The sequence below is a fragment of the Pongo pygmaeus genome, chromosome 15 (assembly GCF_028885625.2).
Source record: "Pongo pygmaeus isolate AG05252 chromosome 15, NHGRI_mPonPyg2-v2.0_pri, whole genome shotgun sequence".
NCBI classification, from domain to species: Eukaryota; Metazoa; Chordata; class Mammalia; order Primates; family Hominidae; genus Pongo; species Pongo pygmaeus.
The window spans coordinates 57,130,030-57,151,177 of NC_072388.2; the positions used below are offsets into that span (position 1 = coordinate 57,130,030).

Sequence of the window (21,148 nt, forward strand, 5' to 3'; positions counted from 1 at the left end):
CCCGGCCAGAGAATTCGATTTTCTAATGCTAGTTTGGGACTCAAAGGCCCTGTCTATCAAAATCCCCAGTTTTAAGATAGTTTGCTCTGCTACCTTGCTAAGCTACTTAAAGCCCCATTCCTAGGAGGGTTATAAAGGAAACCAAGACGGTGAGGTTTGGGTTTAAAAAAATAATTAAAAAAAGCTAGGTGTGGTGGCTCACGCCTGTAATCCCTGCACTTTGGGAGGCCGAGGCATGTGATCACTTGAGGTCAGGAGTTCAAAACCAGCCTGGCCAACATAGTGAAACCCTATCACTACAAAAAATACAAAAATTGGCCAGATGTGGTGTCATGTGCCTGTGGTCCCAGCTACTTGGGAAGCTGAGGCAGGAGAATCACTTGAACTCGGGACGTTGAGGTTACAGTGAGCCAAGATCACGCCACTGCACTCGAGCCTGGGCGACAAAGTGAGACTCCATCTCAAATAATAATAATAATAATAATAATAATAACAAAAATAAAGGAAATCAAGAGATTTTTGCTGTTTTCCTGAAATTACTTAACTATTCCACTAGTCACCAATTTGCTTATTTTAAATTTTTTACTATTATACTTAATCGAATACATCAAAAATATAAAAAATTTTAACATTTCAATATGCAATCAACATAAAAAGTATTAATAAGACATTTTACGTTCCTTTTCTGGTAGTAAGTCTTTGATTTTGGTGAGCATTTTACACTTATACCACATCTCAATTTGAATGCTAAATTTTCATCAGAAATACTTGGCCTATATTTAGATTTAATAAAATCTATTGTTGAAAAAGTAGATTCACATATCTCAGCCACTCCAAATACACTTAAAATTAGTTGCTAATTTAACTCTGACCCTTACTACTAATGATCCTTTTACAATGTAAATACAAAGGTTCTACTAACAGTTAAACACCAGTTAACAAACACCATTTGCTTAGTAATTGACAACCCTCATGAAGGATATTCAGAGTTTTAAAAGAAAGTTACAGGAATTATACATTCTACTACACATTCTGTAGTTCAAAAAGGGCAATCACAGAGACTAATCAGAGACTTCTAATTATAATCTAATGTGGCAGCAACAGGGAAGGGAAGACAAGTAAATAAAAAAGCCTTTCTGAATTCCTGAGATTTTCACATATCCTAAATGTAGGACTTAGATTCACTTAATCTAGATATAAGAATGTGTATCACATTATTTATTTACTATATCCTGGCTAGTTCTAAAAAGGTTGAGCATTTCATATAAAAGATTTGTATAGGCCAGGCGTGGTGGCTCATGCCTGCAATCCCAGCACTTTGGGAGGCTGAGGAGGGCAGATTACCAGGTCAGGAGATTGAGACCATCCTGGCTAACACAGTGAAACCCTGTCTCTACTAAAAATACAAAAAGTTAGCTGGGCGTGGTAGTGGGTGCCTGTAGTCCTAGCTACTTGGGAGGCTGAGACAGAAGAATGGCGTGAACCTGGGAGGTGGAGCTTGCAGTGAGCTGAGATCCTGCCACTGCACTCCAGCCTGGGCGACAGAGTGAGACTCCGTCTCAAAAGAAAAAAAAAAAAAAAGATTTGTATAAAATAAAGCTGTTTAAAACAGAAATTAAAGAGCATGTAAAAGGAAAACATGAATCATGTACACTGTAGACTAACATAAATGCTATACATTTTATTTAGTTAAGAGTTTTCTGATAACCAAGACAAAAATGATAAACTGGATGTGCAAATCTTTATTAGCTTATCAATTATTAAAGTATCTCTGAAAAACACAAATTTTTTATGAAGCTTTGTTGAAACTAATTTTTATGAAGCTTTGTTGAAACTAGTAGTAAATTCAAGTTTAGGACAAAGTGTATACCACCATCACAAAAAAAAAATTAACATTCTGCTTTTGATCAACACATACAATCAACAGTAATTCCATTCCACCAGTCTCAACCATACCTATACTTTCCTCCTTTTTGCATTTATTCTTCCCTCCTCCTTTTTTCTTATCCTATAAAATCAAAATAACTAGGCTGGGCACGGTGGCTCACACTTGTAATCCCAGCACTTTGGGAGGCTGAGGCAGGTGGATCACCTGAGGTCAAGAGTTGGAGACAAGCCTGGACAGCATAGTGAAACCCTGTCTCTACTAAAAATACAAAAATTAGCTGGGCATGGTGGCTCATGCCTGTAATCCCAGCTACTCAGGAGGCTGAGGCAGGAGAACTGCTTGAACCCTTGGGTGGAGGTTGCAGTGAGCCAAGATTGCAGCACTGCACTCCAGCCTGCGCCACATAGTGAGACTCCGTCTCAAAAAAAAAAAAAAAAAAAAAAAAAAAAAAAAAAAAAAATCACAGTAACTACTGACATTTAAAAAAAAGTCATTTCCTTCGTATGCACAGAAAAGCCTCCCCAGTCCCCAGTGAGTGTCAGTGGAAACCACACAGGGAGCCTGGCTTCCACCCCAATTGGCAGTAATGAGGTACCCATCGCCATCTACTCTGGGGTGGTATCTAAGGAGGCCTACTTGACATTCAGGACTTGCATTACTGCCTCATGACAATTAGGCCATATACCCTCCTGTAATGTCAGTGGAGGCCACATGGGGAGAGTAACAAAGCACTATAGTCCTTCCCAGCCAAGGAGTTATCAGTGGAAGCCTGGTGAGGAGCCAGAATGCCTACTCCACCTAGCAGTAACAAGAAACTCCCTGCCCCTCCCTTCAAGTGTCAGAGCGAGGAACATGAATTTCTACTTCCACCTGGCAGTAATGAAGTGGTACCTCCCACCACTTCCCCTCATGGAGCACTGTCAAAAGGAGCCAGATAAAATGATTAAATAAAATCTAGAGCCTCATAACATGATATGCAAGATGTCCAAGCTACAGTATATTAAAAAAATCACTCATCACACCAAGAACTAGGAAGATCTCAAACTGAATTAAAAAAAGACAATCAACAGATGCTCAACATTGAGTAATATGTGTTAGGATTACCTGACAAAGATTTTTAAACAGCACCTTGTAAATACTTCAGTGAGCAATTATGAACACACTTGAAACAAATGAAAAAACAGAAGGTCTCAGCAAAGAAATAGAAGATATCAAGACCCAAATGGAAAGTTTAAGAAGTGAAAAATACAATAACAAAAATAAACTCAATGAATAAAATCAATAGAGAATGGAGGGGACAGAGGAATCAGTGAATTGGAAGCCAGAAAACAGAATTCTTCAATCTGAATTACAGAGAAAAACAGAATGAAAAACATTAACAGAGTACAAAGGACTTGTAGAAGTATAAAAGAACGAATATTTTGTCTCATTAGAGTCCAAGAAGGAGAGGAAGAAAAGGGTAGGGTAGTAAAATTACTGGAAGAAATAATGGCTGAAAACTCCCCAAGTCTGGCAAAAGACATAAACCTACCGATTCAACAAGCTGAACAAACCCCAAACAGCATAAACCTGATGAAACCTGCATGGACACATAATAGTCAAACATCTGAAAACTAAAGACAAGGCTGAGCGCAGTGCCTCACGTCTGTAATCCTAGCACTTTGGGAGGCCAAGGCAGGTGGGTCGATTGAGGTCAGGAGTTCATGACCAGCCTGGTCAACATGGTGAAACCCTGTTCCTACTAAAAAAAAAAATACAAAAAGCAGCCGGCCGTGGTGGCACACACCTGTAATCCCAGCTACTCAGGTGGCTGAGGCACGAGAATTGCTTGAACCCAGGAGGCAGAGGTGGCAGTGAGCCAAGATTGTGTCAGTGCATTCCAGCCTGGGCGACAGTGAGACTCTGTAGCAAATAAATAAATAAATAAATAAATAACAATAAACAACATAAAAAATAAAGACAAAAAACCATTGAAAGCAGGAAGTGAAAAACTATATCTTGCCTGTAGGGGTAAAACTATTAGGATGACAGCAGATTTTTCTTTAGAAACTATGGAGGCCAGAAGGAAGTGGCACAAAATGTTTCAAGTGCTAAAAGAAAAGAACTGTCAATGCAGAAACCTGTATCTAGTGAAAACAACCTTGAGGAATAAAGGAGAAATCAAGATATTCTCAAATGTAGGAAAACTTAAGAAAATGTGTTACCAGCATAGCTACCTAAAATAATGGCTCAAGTTTCTAAACAGAAAGAAAATGATAAAAGTAGTAGTCCTGGAATATCAAGGAGGAAAACACAGTAATAAGTACAATACACTTCTCTTGAGTTTCCTAAATTATGTTTGTCGATTGAAGCAAAAATTATAAAACCATCTATTGTGGTTCTAAATGTATGTAGACAATTAAGGTTTCTATACTTCACTTGAACTGGTAATATGCTGACATCATTACACAGTGATAAACTAAATCAGTGCCATGAGGAAAAGTTTTAGTACTAAATGCATACATTAGAAAAGGAAAAAGGCCAGGTGTGGTGGCTCATGCCTGTAATCTCAGCACTTTGGGAGGCTGAGGTGGGAGAATTCCTTGAGCTCTGGAGTTCAAGACCAGCCTGGGTGATATGGTTTGGCTATGTCCCCACACAAATCTCATCTTGAATTCCCAAGTTCAAGATGAACTTGTGGGAGGGACAGGGTGGGAGGTAATTGAATCATGGGGGCAAGTCTTTCCCATGCTGTTCTCATGACAGTGAATAAGTCTCCCAAGATCTGATGGTTTTATCAAGAGGAGATCCCCTACACAAGTGCTCTCTCTTTGCCTTCTGCCATCCATGTAAGATGTGACTTGCTCCTCCTTGCCTTCAGCCATGATTGTGAGGCCTCCCCAGTCATGTGGAACTGTAAGTCCATTAAACCTCTTTCTTTTGTAAATTGCCCAGTCTAGGGTATGTCTTTACCAGCAGTGTGAAAACGGACTAATACACTGGGCAACATAGTCATACCGTCTCTCTCCAAAAAAAAAAGAGAAAGAGACAGAGAGACAGAAAAGAAAAGAAAGAAAACAAAAGAGAAAAGTTAGAAAAGTAGCTGGGCATGGTGGCATTTCCTATACTCCCAGCTACTTGGAGGTTGAGGCAGGATTGCCTGAGCCAAGGAGTTTGAGGCTGCAGTGAGCTATGATCATGCCATTGCATTCCAGCCCAGGTAAAACAGCAAGACCCTGTTAAAAAAAAAAAAAAAAGGAAGTGGAGGTAAGGAAGGAAGAAAGGGGAGGGAGAGAGGGAAACGAGCATGGGAGGGAGGGAAAGGAGCGTGGGAGGGAGGGAGGGAAAGGAGCGTGGGAGGGAGGGAGGGACTTAGGGAAGGAGGGAGGGAAGGAAGGTCTTAAATCAGTAATCCAAGCTCCTCCTACCTCAAGCACCTAAAAAAGAAGAGCAAAATGAACCCAGTGAAGGAAATAAAGAGCAGAAATCAATTTAAATGAAAAGAGAAAAAAAAGAAAGAGCTGGTTCTTTGAAAAGATTAATAAAACTGACAAACCTACTAGCAAGAGAGAAGACACAAATTATACTATCAGGAATGAAACGGGGTGTACATTACTACAGGTTTTGCAGACACCAAAAGGATACAGGAATATTACAAACAACTCTACATACATAAACCTGACAACTTCTTTATGAAGTTGGTATTATCCTGATATTAAAACCAGACAAAGACAGTACAAAAAAGAAAACCATAAAAATATCCCTCATGAAAGATATAAAAAAGTCTATTACTATTAATATTAGCAAATATAATTCAGCAATATATAAAAAGAATTATACAACTTGACCAAGTAGGGTTTATTCCAGGGATTAAGAATGGTTTAATATTTGAAAATTAGTCCGTTTAAGTCCACATATTAATAGACTGAAGAAGAAAAACCAAATGATCATAAAATTTGATGCAGAAAAAGTATTTGAAAAAATGCAATACCCATTCATAGCAAAATATCTCAGAAAAAAAGGAAGATCAATTTGATAAACAGCATGTACAAAAAAACCTACAGGCTACACTATACTTAATGGGGAAAGATAATACTTTCCCATAAGATTGTGAGCAAGGACAGATGTCCACTCTCACCACTCTTATCTAACATATTGCTGAAAGTTCTACCCAGTGCAGTGAAGCAAGAAAAGGAAACAGACATAAAGATTGTAAAAGAAGAAAATAAAACTGTTCCTGTTTGCATGTAACATAATTATAAACATGCAAAATCGAAAGACTCTACAAATAAACTCCTAGAATTAATAAGTTCAGCAGTGTCCAGTATACACAATAAGCATATTTAAAAAATCAATTGTATTTCTATATACCATCAATGAACACATGTATACTGAAAGTAAAAATACAATATCATTTACAATTACTCAAACCAAAAAAAAGATTTAGGGGCAAATCTAACAAAACATGTACGGACTTGTATGTGGAAAACTACCAAATGCTGATGAAAGAAGTCAAAGACCTAAACACACAGAGACATACTGTGTGTTCAGAGATCAGACGACTCAATATAGTAAGAATGCCAATTTTCTTAAGGCTGATATACAGGCTTATTGCAACTTCTATCAAGGTCCTAACAAGATTTCTTATAAATATACACAAATTTATATGGAAAACATTTATATGGAAATTTATATAAAATTTATATAAAAAGCAAAGGGACCACAATAGCTAAAACAAATTTGAAAAATGAAGATTGAAGTGAGAGGAATTGGTCTACCTGATTTCAAGACATGAATAGCCAACAATAATCAATTCTGTGTGCCACTGGTGGAGGGACAGACAAATAGTCAGTGGAACATAACAAAGAATCCAATAACAGATTCACACCAAAAAACCCAACTGGCCAGGTGAGGTGGCTCACACCTGTAATCCCAGCACTTTGGGAGGCCAAGAAGGGAGAACTGCTTGAGCCCAGGAGTTCAAGAACAACCTGGGCAACACAGCGAGACCTTGTCTGTACAAATAATTAAGAAAATTAGCTGGGCATGGTGTCACATGCCTGTAGTCCCAGTTACCTGGGAGTCTGAGGCAGGAGAATCATTTGAGCCTGGGAGGTAGAGGCTGCAGTAAGCCATGGTTGCACGACTGCACTCCAGTCTGGAAAACAAAGTGAGACCCTGACACACACACACACACACACACACACACACACACACACACACACACACACACACACACACACACACACACACACACACACACACACACACACACACACACACACACACACACACACACACACACACACACACACACACACACACACACACACACACACACACACACACACACACCCCTGCCCAACTGATTTTTGGGAAGTTCTCACCTAATACAAAAATTAACTCAAAATGCATCGGGGGGCCAGGCATGGTGGCTCATGCCTGTAATTCTAGCACTTTGGGAGGCCAAGGTTGGCGGATGGTTTGAGGCCAGGAATTTGAGACCAGCCTGGGTAACATGACAAACCCCGTCTTTACCAAAAATACACACACAAAAAAACTTTTAGCTGGGCATGGTGGCGCATACTGTAGTCCCAGCTACTCGAGAGGCTGAGGTAGGAGGATAGATTGAGCCCAGGAGGCGGAGGCTGCAGTGAGCCGAGATTGTGCCACTGCACTCCAGCCTGGGTGACAGACCCTCTCTCTAAAAAAAGGATCAGGAATTTAATGTAAAATATAAAACTACTAAAACTTTTATTTATTTTTAATAAACACAGGGTCTCACCATGTTGCCCAGGCTGGTCTCAACTCCTGGGCTTAAGCAGCCCTTCCATCTCCACCTCCCACAGGGCTGGGATTACAGGCATAAGCCACCATGATTGGCCAACTACTAAAACTTTTAGAAAAATATTAGAAAATCTGGCTTTAGGGCTAGGCAAAGAGTTCTTATATTTCACATCAAAAACACAATCTATAAGAGGAAAAATTAATAAATTAGACTTCATGAAAATTAAAAATGAAATTAAAAAATTAAAAACTTTTGCTTTATGAAAGAACACTGAGAGGATGAAAAGCTACAGACCAGGAGGAAATATCTGCAAACTACATAACTGACAAAGAACTAATAAGCAGAAGATATAAAGAACTCTCAAACCCCAGCAGTAAAAACACAAACAATCCAATTAGAAAACAAGCAAGAGCCATAAGAAGGTATTTCAGCAAAAAGGAAATACATATGGCTAATAAATACATGAAAAGATGTTCAACATCATTAGCCATTAGGGAAATGCAAATTAAAACCAAAACAAGCTGCTGGGCGGGGGGCTCACGCCTGTAATCCCAGCACTTTCGGAGGCTGAGGCGGGCGGATCACCTGAGGTCAGGAGTTTGAGACCAGCCTGGCCAACGTGGCGAAACCCCATCTCTACTAAAAATACAGGTTAGCCAGGCATGGTGGTGCATGCCTGTGGTCCCAGCTACTCGGGAGGCTGAGGCAAGAGAATTGCTTGAACCCAGGAGGTGGAGGTTGCAGTGAGCCGGGATCACGCCACTGCACTCCAACGTGGGTGACAAGAGCGAAAATCCATCTCAAAAAAAACAAAAAACAAAAAACAAAACAAAACAAGCTACATACCTATCAGAATGGCTAACATAAAAACAAAACAAAACAAAAAAAAAACAGTGGCAATACCAAATGCTAGTGAGGACATGGAAAAACTGAATCACTTACATATTCCTGTTGGGAATGTAAACAGTTTGGCAGTTTCTAAAGAAGTTATACATTCATCTCCCATATAACCCTGCAATTGCATTCCTGGGCATCTGTCCTAGAGAAATGAAAACTTGTGTTCACAGGAAATCCTATATGTGAATCTTTATAGAAACTCTATTCTTAATAATAAAAAACTGAAAACCCAAATGTTCTTCAGTGGGTGAATGGTTAAACAAATTGGTACATCTATACCTGTAATACTATTCAGCAATAAAAAGGATGAGGTATTGATACTTGCAAAAGCCTGGAGAATTCTGCTGAGGAAAAAAGCCAATCCTAAAAAGTTACATACTGTATAATTCCACTTATACAACATTCTTGAAATAACAGATTAACAGAAATGAAGAACACATGGTTGCTAAGGGTTAAGGAATGGATGAGGGAAGGAGTAGGAAGAAGGAAGAAAGTAGGTGTTGCTATAAGAAGGCAACACAAGACCTTTGTAATAGAAATATTCTGTATCTTGATTGTATCAATATTAGTATCCTGGATGTGACATTGTACTCCAGTTTTGTAAGATGTTACCATTGTGGAAAACTGGGTAAAGGACACAGGGGACCTTTGTATTAATTGTTGGAAGTGTATTTCAATCTACACTAACCTCAAAATAAAAAGTTTAATAATAAAGAAAAAAAATGTTATTGTATAACTTTCTGGTACCTGCCAAAGAACAACATGCAGGTGGTAGATACTGTTAGCAAGCATTCCAAGCTAGAGTTCTTCTGGATTCCCACTCAGAAAACAGTCTGAAAAGATCTAAGAACTGGTAAAACAACTTCTAAAGAAGTATTAAATGAAATCACTGTTTTGTGAGAACTTGAAAAAAAATACAAGGGTAATAAAATATACATTAAGGAACTTGGTTTACCAATAGGCTCCTAGCCGAAAGTTCAAAAGGTCATCTACTAGACCTGAGCCTTTTGAATTGTCGAATTAGGACAGTACACTCACTGCACCTCAGGAGGACACCCAGCAAACTGGACTTTCTACAGTTCACATCAAAAAAGAACACAGATCTGATTTCCCTCCTATAATGCCAAAATCTATTGTTCTTTTTTTTTTAAATTTCCATCCTTGTATTTCTTTGGGTTAAAATTCTTATTTATTGACTTATCAACCAGAGGTCAGAGAGACAGAAAGTATGAAATCTTTTTTTTTTTTTTTGAGACAGAGTTTTCGCTCTTGTTGCCCAGGCTGGAGTGCAATGGCACCATCTCAGCTCACCACAATCTCCACCTCCCAGGTTCAAGCGATTCTCCTGCCTAAGCCTCCCAAGCAGTTGGGATTACAGGCATGCGCCACCACGCCCAACTAATTTTGTATTTTTAGTAGAGACGGGGGTTTCTCCATGTTGGTGAGGCTGGTCTTGAACTCCTGACCTCAGGTGATCCTCCTGCCTCAGCCTCCCAAAGTGCTGGGATTACAGGCATGAGCCACTGTGCCCAGTCAAAAGTATGAAATCTTTAAATGTTCTCTAAGTATCATACTGGTACCCTGTGCTGCCTCTACACACATCTTGTCCTTATTATATATCTCTTGGTGACAAATGATGGTTGTTACTGAAAAATCTGAAAAGACATATATGAGGAATGCCCCAAGTGCTGTTGGTATGAATCTTCTTTATTCATTAATGTATTAATATACGTTACTTAAACAGTGCATGTTTCCTCTTTTCAGTGAAATAGTTTATCATACTATAAAAGTAATATATTTATTGAGAATTTGAAAAACAAAAGATAAATAGTTCTACCGTTCACAGACCACTATGTTAACATTATGATTTATTTTCTTTAGAATCACTCAATTGTGTATTTTATTTACTTATTTTTGAGATTTATTTATTTATTTATTTATTTATTTTTGAGACAGCATCTTACTCTGAGACCCAGGCTGGAGTGCAGTGGTGCAATTTCAGCTCACTACATCTTCCGCCTCCTGGGTTCAAGTGATTTTGTGCCTCAGCCCCCTGAGTAGCTGGGATTACAGGCATGCACTACCACACCTGGCTAATTTTTGTTTAGTATAGACAGGGTTTCACCATGTTGGCCAGGTTGGACTTGAACTCCCGACCTCAGGTAATCCACCCGCCTCAGCCTCCCAAAGTGCTGGGATTGCAGGCGTGAGCCACCGCGCCCAGACCAATTTCGTATTTTTTTTTTTTTATATATTTTTTCCAGATGTACAGTTGAACTCAAGAGCTAACAATCAGAAGTTTTCTTAAGTCTGCTTAAATCTCTAAAGCTATCCTTGGTAGTCACCAGTATCTATCAAGATTACGGTATAGGCCAGGCACAGTGGCTCACACCTGTAATCCCAGCACATTGGGAGGCCAAGGCAGGTGGACCGTTTGAGGTCAGGAGTTCAAGACCAGCCTGGCCAACATGGTGAAACCCCGTCTCTACTAAAAATACAAAAATTAGCCGAGCATGGTGGCACATACCTATAATCGCAGCTACTCGGGAGGCTGAGGCAGAATTGCTTGAACCTGGGAGGCAGAGGCTGCAGTGAGCTGAGATTGTGCTACTGCATTCCAGCCTGGGTGACAGAGCGAGACTTTGTCTCCAAAAAAAAAAAAAAAAAAAAGATTATGGTATACATAATTGTAGGCAACTGGTTCAGAGAAAATACTGGAGATGACTGAGTAAATAAATGATTTTCAGAGTTACTTGCTAATTTGAGGTCTTGTAAGTCTTTCACTATTCACTTTGCAGTTATTTAATAGTAAGCTTAGACTGACAAATTCCACCAGCCACATAAACCACCTGATGGTGAGAACAGGTAGCAGTAATGTGGTTGTTCTTTTATTTGATCCTAGTTTCCAGATATTACAGCAAATTTATGTTGCTGCGGCAAAGACCCATCAGGGGTTACCTTCTGATTATATCCCTGAAACCTGGAGAGGGAGAGAAGAAATAAGCGAATTCTAGAATCACTGGCTTAGATCTTGGGAATGATTACAATGATGCTGTTATTCTTGTGGCAAACAAAATATATCATAGAACCAGGGAACTTAAGAATAAAGGGAGATCTTATCAGTCATCAAGCTCTAACCTTTTCTGATGCATGAGTTTCCTTTCTGTTCTGGAAAAGTAGTTGTCCAACCTTTGCTTGAATGTCTCCAGTAAGGCCTGATTCTTACCTGAAAAATGAGGTAATATGATTACTAAGTCCCCTTCAAGTTCTAATAGTCTTTTCAATGAAATGTAAACTTCTATTGGCTAATCATTTATTTTTTTAAAGTTTCTTCCTTTTCAGTAAGTGAAATTAGTTTCCTCTATTCTGAGGTTACAATTCTTTGGCATATGTGTTACTATTAAAAAAAAAAATACTTAATGTCATGCTGTCCTTATTTATCCAGGTATAAGTATACATTACACTTCCCTTATGATTTTCCTATTAATTCTGGGAGGGATGGTTCAGAAATCTTAAGAAACTTACATGAGGTCACTTATACAGATAGTAACTGGACAGCTGGAGCCTAACTAAGGTCTCTGGACTTCAAAATCCAGTATTTTCCCCATTGCACCTATAAAATGACCTACTTAAGACCTATAAAGTGTCTTATAAGCTATTATGACATATATCATCTATCTAAAAATATTTTCCAAATAGCCAAATATATGTTATAAGCTAAGTGACTCACCAGGTGCAGTGGCTCAATCCCAGCATTTTGGGAGGCTGAGGTGGGTGGATAGCTTGAGCCCAAAAGTTCTACAACAGCCTGGGCAACATGACAAAACCCCATCTCTACAAAAAATACAAATGAGCTGGCATGGTGGTGTGCACCTGTAGTCCCAGCTACTCAGGAGGCTGAGGCAGGAGGATCACTTGAGCCCAGGAGCTTGAGGCTGCAGTGAGCCATGATCACACCACTGCTTTCTTGCCTGGGTGACAGAAAGAGACCCTGTCTCAAAGAAAAAACGTATAAGCTAAGTCATAAAACCTAGCATCACAAACATGGGTGCCAACATTAGGTGTTTCTTGGTGGGATACAGTAAGACAGCATCACCTATGTGGTATTCTGGCCAAAGTTTGATATGGCTCCAATCATGAGGGAATAATTAGGAAAATCTACAACATGGAACAATTTGTAAGACAACCTGGCTGGTCTCTTCAAAAGTGTCAGTCATAAAGAAAAGGGGTTGAGAGGGCTGATTTAGGGTAAAAAAATAAGGCCAGGCGCAATGGTTCATGCCTGTAATCCCAGCACTTTGGGGAGGCTGAGGTGGGCAGATCACGTGCGGTCAGGAGTTCCAGATCAGCCTGGCCAACATGGCCAACATGGTGAAACCCCATCTTTACTAACACAAAAATTAGCTGGGCAGAGTGGTGGGTGCCTGTAATCCCAGCTATTTGGGAGGCTGAGGCAGGAGAATCACTTGAACCCAGGAGGCAGAGGTTGCAGTGAGCTGAGATCATGCCACTGTACTCCAGCCTTTGCGACAGAGCAAAGATCCATCTCAAAAAAAAAAAAAAAAAAAAGAAAGAAAGTAAAAAAGAAAATAAGCCTGGGCAATAAGGCAAGACCTACTTTCTACAAAAAAGTAAAAAATTAGCGTGCTTGTAGTCCTAGCTACTCAGGAGGCTGAGACAGGAGGATTACCTGAGCTCAGGAGTTGAAGGCTGCAGGGAGCTATGATCATGACAGAGCAAGGCCCTGTCTCTGGGAAAAAAAAAAAAAAAGAAAAAGGAACTAAAGAGTAATGACAAAGAGCTGTAAGATCCAAATTAAGTTATTGGTCATTTTAATAATTCGGAGTGCCTACACTCAGATCTTAGGTCACTGTTTCTTTCACGTAAGTTTCACCCAGAAAGTAAGAGTTAAACTATCTCCAAGGTCTCTGGCAACTCTGACATTGTAGTTCTTTCAGTACACTCATAATATACAATAAATCGTGAACAAACAGGTACCACCTATGAGCCCAATTACGAAGAGAAAATGTAACTAAAATAAATAATAATGGCCACGTGCGGTGGCTCACACCTGTAATACTAGCACTTTGGGAGGCCGAGGCGGGTGGATCAAGTCAGGAGTTCAAGACCAACCTGGCTAACATGGTGAAACCCCGTCTCTAATAAAAATACAAAAACATTAGCTGGACGTGGTGGTGGGCGCCTGTAATCCCAGCTACTCAGGAGGCCTGAGGCAGCAGAAGAATCGCTTAAACCTGGGAGGCGGAGGTTGCAGTGAGCCAAGATCGTGCCAGTGCACTCCAGCCTGTGCGACAGAGCGAGACTTTGTTTCAAAAAAAAAAAACAAACAAACACAAAACTCATTAGAGAAACTCAGCAAGTTGCAAAAAAATAATAATTAAAAGGGTCTTTAACGCCGAGCCCTTAAAGTCTTTTTTTTTTTTTTTAGACAGAGTCTTCATCTGTCACTCAGGCTGGAGCGCAATGGCGCAATCTCGGCTCACTGCAACCTCCACCTGCCGGGTTCAAGCAATTCTCTTGCCTCAGCCTCCTGAGTAGCTGGCACTACAGGCGCGTGCCACCATGCCCAGTTAATTTTTTGTATTTTCAGTAGAGACGGGGTTTCACCTTGCTGGCCAGGCTGGTCTCGAACTCCTGATCTCGTGATCCGCCCGCCTTGGCCTCCCAAAGTGCTGGGATTACAGGCGTGAGCCACCGCGCTCGGACTTTAAAGTCCATTTTAAGTCTAGACTTCTATGAAAGTAGACTGCCGAGATGTAAAAGAAATAAAATTAGTTATTTAGCTTTTAGATCGGATTACATTTTCTGCTTTGATTATTCTAAAGCCTCCAGTAAGGCGTAAAGAGAAAGCTCTAAGTAGCGCATCCTGGGAAATGAGCAGATCAGGAAAGGGGTGTCAGACCTGGTATTATGTCTAAAGACGACTTTCATTTAAAGGAGGATCTTCCGCCGGGCAGCTCAAGGTCACAGCGTAAATACCTTATAGTCTAATTCAATGTCCCAAAACAAGACCCCCGACTCCCCAGATCCGGGTTGGGGGTGGCTCAGGGCCTAAAGTTCCTACCCTCGCCCAGGTGACATCATCCCCAGGAAGGTCTGCACCCGACCCGGCGAAGCGCTATCCCGCTTCGCACCCCCCACTGCCCCAAGTACGTGCGGCGGCCTCCTCGGGAGACCCCGCCACTTTCCTGGAGCGTAGCCTGCCACCCCCCGTCCGGGAACCCCGGATTCTCACGGCAGAGAACAGACACCATACTTAAGCACAGGCTCTCGCATCCAACATCAGTACAAGGCTGGGGGGTGTTGGGGGACGGCTGAGCCTCGGGAGGGAGAGTCAGGGTCAGGACAGGAGCCGCGGCCGCCAGATGGGAAAGAACACGTGGGAGCAGTGATGTCAAGTGACACTTAAACCCTTAGACGCCGATTCGTTATAACGCGAGGAAATCGAGAAGAAAAAGCAGGTACCATCAGCGAATTCTAAAATCTCCTAAGGATTAACCTCTGTTATTGTCTGCTTAGACGACGCTTTCTATTCCGGACTTCCTCTCCAATAATGTCCCGAATCTGTCGAAACTTTTTGGAAGCCTAATTTACCTAATCCCGCGTCCCTAACGGTCTTCGGAAGCGAAACAGTGTAAACAGTACCTGGTAAACACAAGTAGTATTATAAGTCGGGAGCTCTTCAAGTGTTGGATGAGACTGTAGAGCGGTCTTGTGCGGCAATGTGCTACCTTAAATAAATAAATAAATAAATAAATAAATAAATAAATAAATAAATACACCCCCGTAATGTCCGGAGTGTGTTTCCACCCGGAGAGGAATGGAAGAGCACCAGAGAGCGCTTAGCTTTCTGGTTGGATGTTTTGGGTGAGTTTGTTGGCGCGCATGCGTGTTGTGTCTCGAGGGCGGGTTTGAAGGGAACTGGGTGTTGACCCGCGGGCAACTGACGCTGTTGTCAGATTACACCCGAGACGGCGCGGGTCTCGGGCGTTCTGGAGACACGTAGGGGTGAATTTATGTTTCCGCCGATTGCATCTGGAGGGGTGTGTAAGACTCTGTGGCTGAAGAAAGCTATTACGCTTCTTATGTGGGTCATTATTTAAAAAATAGCATTTCGGTTTTATCTGCTTGACTGCCTCATCTCAACAAATTTTAAGCCCGCCTCTACATGTGTTTGGTTTTGCCCTACCAGCTCTGGGGTTGGGGAGTGCACTGTTATGGTTATTGTTGCTCCTGTGGCCATTCTCTTGTCATCCCCACTTTCACATTTTGGCGTGGTGTATTAATAGACTGAGTGGGATTAACGGGTAAATATGATTTTATAGTCAGCTCTAATCCTGGATTCAATATCAGAATTTAGATTTTCAGCTTTGTGGATGTTCGACATTTTAAAAACAGTTCTTTGCAAAGAGGTGAAAATTTTGTTCTGAAGTCTTAAGGACACAGAGAAAGTTTTTCCTTCCATAAGTGTGGGACTTGTTTTGTGACCAACAATATGAAAGGCTCTGAGGTCAGCTTGGAGAAGAAAAAAAGGATTAAGATGCCAGCGAAGAGACTTCGTGAGGTAGTTTCTCAAAATCATGGAGATCATTTGGTTTTGCTGAAAGATGAGTTGCCCTGTGTTCCTCCGGCATTGTCTGCAAATAAACGTCTTCCTGTTGGAACGGGGACTAGCTTGAATGGAACATCACGTGGTATGTGATTCCATGTAGTTTTTCAATCAGTTTTAGTTTAGTAAATCTTTAGTCCTTATTTGTTTAAATTCCCAAACGTAAGATATAAGTCTAGTTTGTACAGATGTTTGAAAACTGACCCTGTTTCCCGGGAAAATGGCCAGGAAGCCTATAAAATGTTTGAATAGATGGAATGAATGAAACTTTAACGTCTCCTGTTGTGCTTTTTTTTTTTTTTTGGCATTGACTTTTGCATATTGTTTTTGTTTATATCTATGGTGGATACACTTAACTTGTATAATGTGCTTTATTTTCCCCCGCGTAGTGTTTTTTATAGTTTTCCCCCAAGTAGTGCTTTTTACCTAATGCACTACTTTCTGTTCATAGTGGGAAAAGAGGGAGTTCTGCCAGTTGATGGCTTCTATATTCCAATTCACTTAATCTGTCTAGAGCTCAGTGAAAATAAGGATAACATATGCTTTACCCACTTCGCTGCTAATTGTGAGGATTAAATTAATGAATATGTGAGCAAAAACAGCAAAATGCTTTTATAATGCTGCTCTTTGGGGGATACAGCGGTGACACTCAAATAGTCCTGCTGTTAAATTAGACCTTTACGTCGTATACATATTTCTACCCATAGTTTGTCCACATCCAATCGTGTATGGTTATATTTTAAAATGTTTCATGCTTATCTCACTTTATTGTCAGTACCGAACCTTATTTTCCCAAATATCAACTATAAAAGCCTTCATTCAGATATGTTTAAATACATTTTCTTAACTTTTTTTGCATGTAAATTGTCTTTCCAACTTTTGCATTATATGGAGTTTATAGATCTTGAATCATGCCTATACAGTTTCTAAAGCTAAGGATCTGATTTTAAAATCACTAAAATCTATTCCTTTGTTTTGCTAGGTTCATCAGACTTAACTTCTGCTAGAAATTGTCACCAGCCTCTATTAGAAAATCCCATGGTGTCAGAAAGTGTAAGCAAAAGGATTCTTAATTATGCTCACATTAAAATTTTCAGTATTGTCAAATAATGCATTCTTAAATTATGTTTGATTAGCAGCATGCCTTGTTTTTATTTAAATATCACTTACCAAAACAAATGTTTTATATACTACAATTGTGACTTTGAATGGTGTTAGAGACATTAAACAAAAGGCCTTCCCTAGAATCAAAAATACCCATTAGTAAGATAATGGCCGCTGAAAGAGATATGATAACTGAAAAGAAACTCTCTTACTATTCAGGGAAAAGGTGTTCTTGCCCAGAGACTTAACATATTCTTAGGTAAAAGAAAAGGAACAACTAACAGTACAATTTTTCTTTAATGTGAGGTGTGCTTGCATGTCATTCTAACACTTGTGAGAATGGTTTTGGTTTTCTTAGAAGGGAGGTTCTTTAAGAATAACTTGAAGTTATCATCTTAACTTTATAATGCCAAAAGTATTTGATAAATACAATGTTTTGGTTATGAGATCTAATCAGACTTTGACGGCTGATCATAGTGTTGACCTATGTATTGTCAGTTTAATAAGTCTGTATAATGAGAGTTTCACAATATGCTATTTTGAAAATTGAAGCTGGCAAACTGATAATTCAATTGAGACTATATGACAATTTTGTCAAAAGCTCACAATAAAATGTATAATTATGTGCTGTACTTGATCCCTAAGTAAATGCCTAGACTTTGGAGTGTTTTTTTGTTGTTGTTGTTTTGTCTTTTTTTTTTTTTAGGCAGGCCTTATTTAATGATATCTAAATTTCTCAAATGTATGGATACACTGTTATTGTATAATTGAGAATAAATGGGTGATCTTTGTGATGTTGTGCCATCCTTATCTATTCCGTTTGACTCACAATGAGTCAGATTTTCACATTTCACTGAAGCAACTGAGATGTTAAATGACTTGCTCTGCTACAAGTGGCAAACTGGTTTGAGTCTGAATCTCAGTGCTACATTTGCTTGCTGGTTCATTTACTCATTCATTCACTTGTCTGATAGTGTATTACTCACTCATTCAACAAATCTTTGAGTAGCTTTAAGATACATCAGCATTGCGTGGTGATGGAAATGAAGAATATGAAATACACAGTCCTGCCCTCCCAGAACACAGTAGTCACATAGCTAGTAAGTGGTTCTTGATAAATAATAAATCATGAAGTTTATTTAGCCTATTTCTTCCTTTCATATCCCAAAGGATTTTTCTAAAGACGTTGCAGTGCAAGTGTTGCCTTTGGATAAAATAGAAGAGAACAACAAACAAAAAGGTAAAAGAATAATATTGATTTTTTTTTTATTGTGACAACATATACATAACATAAAGTTTACCACTTTAAAATGTACAGTTCTGTGACAGTAAGTACATTCACATTGTTGTACAATCATCATCACCTTTCATATCCAGAGCTTTGTCATCTCTCCCGACTCTACCCATTAAACATTAACTGCTCATTTTTCGTCCCCTCAGCCCTGGGCATCCTACTTCTTGTCTCTATGAATTTGACTACCCTAGGTACATTATATAAGTAGAATCATATAGTATTTGACCTTTTGTGACAGGCTTATTTCACTTAGCATAATGTTTTAAAGGTTCATCCATGTTGTAGTATGTGTCAGAATTTTCTTCTTAAGGGTAGAATTTATTTTTAAACGTTTATTACATAGTCTTATAGTTTTTATTATTTTCATTTTAAATTAGTTTTTCTTCCCAAATTAAGCTATTACTAGAAGCTATAAAATCCAGAATAAGGTTTGCAATGGTGAAGGTTATCTTGTTATTACCAACCTATTGCAGAGGTTTAGTATTAGATATGTTTATAGATTTTTTTTTTTTGAGACGGAGTCTCCCTCTGTTCTCCAGGCTGGGGTGCAGTGGCGTGATCTTGGCTCACTGCAACCTCCGGCTCCCGGGTTCAAGCAGTTCTCCTGCCTCAGCCTCCTGAGTAGCTGGGATTACAGGTGCACACCACCACACCCAGCTAATTTTTCTATTTTTTTTTTTGTAGAGACGGGGTTTCACCATCTTGATCAGACTGGTCTCAAACTCCTGACCTCAAGTGATCTGCCTACCTCAGCCTCCTAAAGTGCTGAGATTACAGGCGTGAGCCACCGTGTCTGGCTCCATATGAATTTTAAAATAGTTTTTTTTAATTCTGTGAAAAATGATGTTGGTAATTCAATAGGAATTGCATTGAATCTGTAGGTGGCTTTGGGCAGTATGGTCATTTTAACGATATTGATTTTTCTAATCCATGAGCATGGAATGTTTTCCACTTATTTGTGTCATCAGTGATTTTTTTCATCAGTGTTTTGTAGTTCTCCTTGTAGAGATCTTTCGCCTTCTTGATTAATGTATTCCTAGGAATTTTATTTTTTGTGTGCCGCTATTGTAAATGGCATTGAGTTCTTGATTTCATTCTCAGCTTGAACGTTATTAGTGTATAGAAACGCTACTGATTTTTGTATATTGATTTTGTATCCTGAAACTTTACTTAAGTCATTTATCAGATCTAGGGGCATTTTGGAGAAATCTTCAGGGTTTTCTAGGTATAGGACCATGTCATCAGTGAACAGAGATAATTGGACTTCCTCTTTTACTTTTTGGATGACTTTTCTTTCTTTCTCTGTCTGATTGCTCTGGCTGGGACTTCCACTACTGTGTTGAGAAGAGTGGTGAGAGTGGGCATCCTTGTCTTGTTCTAGTTCTTAGGGGGAATGTGTTCAACTTTTGCCCGTTCAATATGATGTTGGCTGTGGGTTTGGGATTATGAGGATTATATTATTGCTTAATCACTTAATTTGTTCCTTGTCCTTTTCGATTGTGGAATGCTATGGCTGAGTTCCTAAACATTCTTTTAGTTAAAAAAGATTTTTTTAGTAGCTTATTAAAGTTTAATAAATATTCAGGAATTTAATATATATTTTTGTGTCTGATTTTGCAGCAAATGACATCTTCATTTCTCAGTATACAATGGGACAGAAAGATGCTCTAAGAACAGTTTTAAAGCAAAAGTAAGTTTCATTTACAGAAAATAATTGGACCATTTCTTATGTTTAAAATCAGCTTCATTTGTACTTTGGACATATGAAAAACCTTCTTTTCACTATGTGAAATATATATTGTGTGATATGTATAAAGCATTTCTCATCTTGCTAGACACATATAAAATACTCAGTAGCAGTTAGCAGTTATTATGGAAGGGCTGTAGTATTAACTCATTTAACACACCTATAAAATAGATTTCATTACTATCCCAATTTTATAGACTCCCCATTTTCTTTTCTTTTATTTATTTATTTATTTAGAGATGGAGTCTCGCATCGCCCAGGCTGGAGTGCAGTGGCACAATCTCGGCTCACTGCAACCTCTGCCTCCCAGGTTCAAGCAGTCTCCTGCCTCAGCCTTCCAAGTAGCTGAGATTACAGGCACCTGCCATCATGCCCAGCTAATTTTTGTATATTTGTAGAGATGGGGTTTCACTATGTTGGCCAGGTTGGTCTTGAACTCCTGGCCTCAGGTGATCTACCTGCTTCGGCCCCGCAAAGTGCTGGGGTTACAGGCGTGAGCCACTGCGCCCTGTGGTTAATTTAATTTTGCATTAGAATCTAAGGAAGAGCCACACTTTACATTTGAATGATATGTCTCTTAAGTTTGTTTTTGTTTTTGTTTTTTTTAAGACAGGATCTCGCTCTGTTGCCTAGGCTGGACTGCAACCTCCACCTCCTGGGTTCAAACAATTCTGCCTCAGCCTCCTGAGTAGCTGGGATTACAGGCATGCACTACCATGCCTGGCTATTATTTGTATTTTTAGTAGAGATGAGGTTTCACCATGTTGGTTAGGCTGGTCTCAAACTCCTGACCTCAGGTGATCCGCCCACCTCGGTCTCCC

General features: G+C 39.6%; 2 protein-coding genes across 21 annotated transcripts in view; one reads left to right on the plus strand and one right to left on the minus strand.

The window, feature by feature from the left end:
• TIMM9 (translocase of inner mitochondrial membrane 9) overlaps positions 1-15,312 on the minus strand; it is a 20,308-nt gene extending 4,996 nt beyond the window's left edge. The window contains exons 1-3 of one of the 7 annotated variants that reach the window (XM_054448135.2): positions 14,830-15,019; positions 11,691-11,778; positions 3,675-3,790 (exon numbers count right to left, since the gene is read on the minus strand). The gene's annotated coding sequence lies outside the window, so the exon portion shown is untranslated. Of the gene's footprint in view, positions 1-3,674; positions 3,791-6,943; positions 7,021-11,079; positions 11,199-11,690; positions 11,779-12,282; positions 12,539-14,829; positions 15,113-15,218 lie in introns of those variants that run through there. The other 6 variants (XM_063651651.1, XM_054448132.2, XM_054448129.2 and 3 more) reach the window with 6 other exon arrangements.
• A 162-nt stretch (positions 15,313-15,474) lies between these two features.
• Positions 15,475-21,148, plus strand: part of KIAA0586 (KIAA0586 ortholog) — a 126,030-nt gene continuing 120,356 nt past the window's right edge. For all 14 annotated transcript variants that reach the window (XR_010123727.1, XR_010123728.1, XR_010123729.1 and 11 more), the window contains exons 1-4: positions 15,475-16,267; positions 17,165-17,235; positions 18,457-18,526; positions 20,201-20,270. Coding sequence is in view for 11 of the 14 variants with exons in the window: in XM_063651653.1 (XP_063507723.1) it covers positions 16,069-16,267; positions 17,165-17,235; positions 18,457-18,526; positions 20,201-20,270 (410 nt within the window). In the remaining 3 variants the exon portion in view is untranslated. The remainder of the gene's footprint in view (positions 16,268-17,164; positions 17,236-18,456; positions 18,527-20,200; positions 20,271-21,148) is intronic.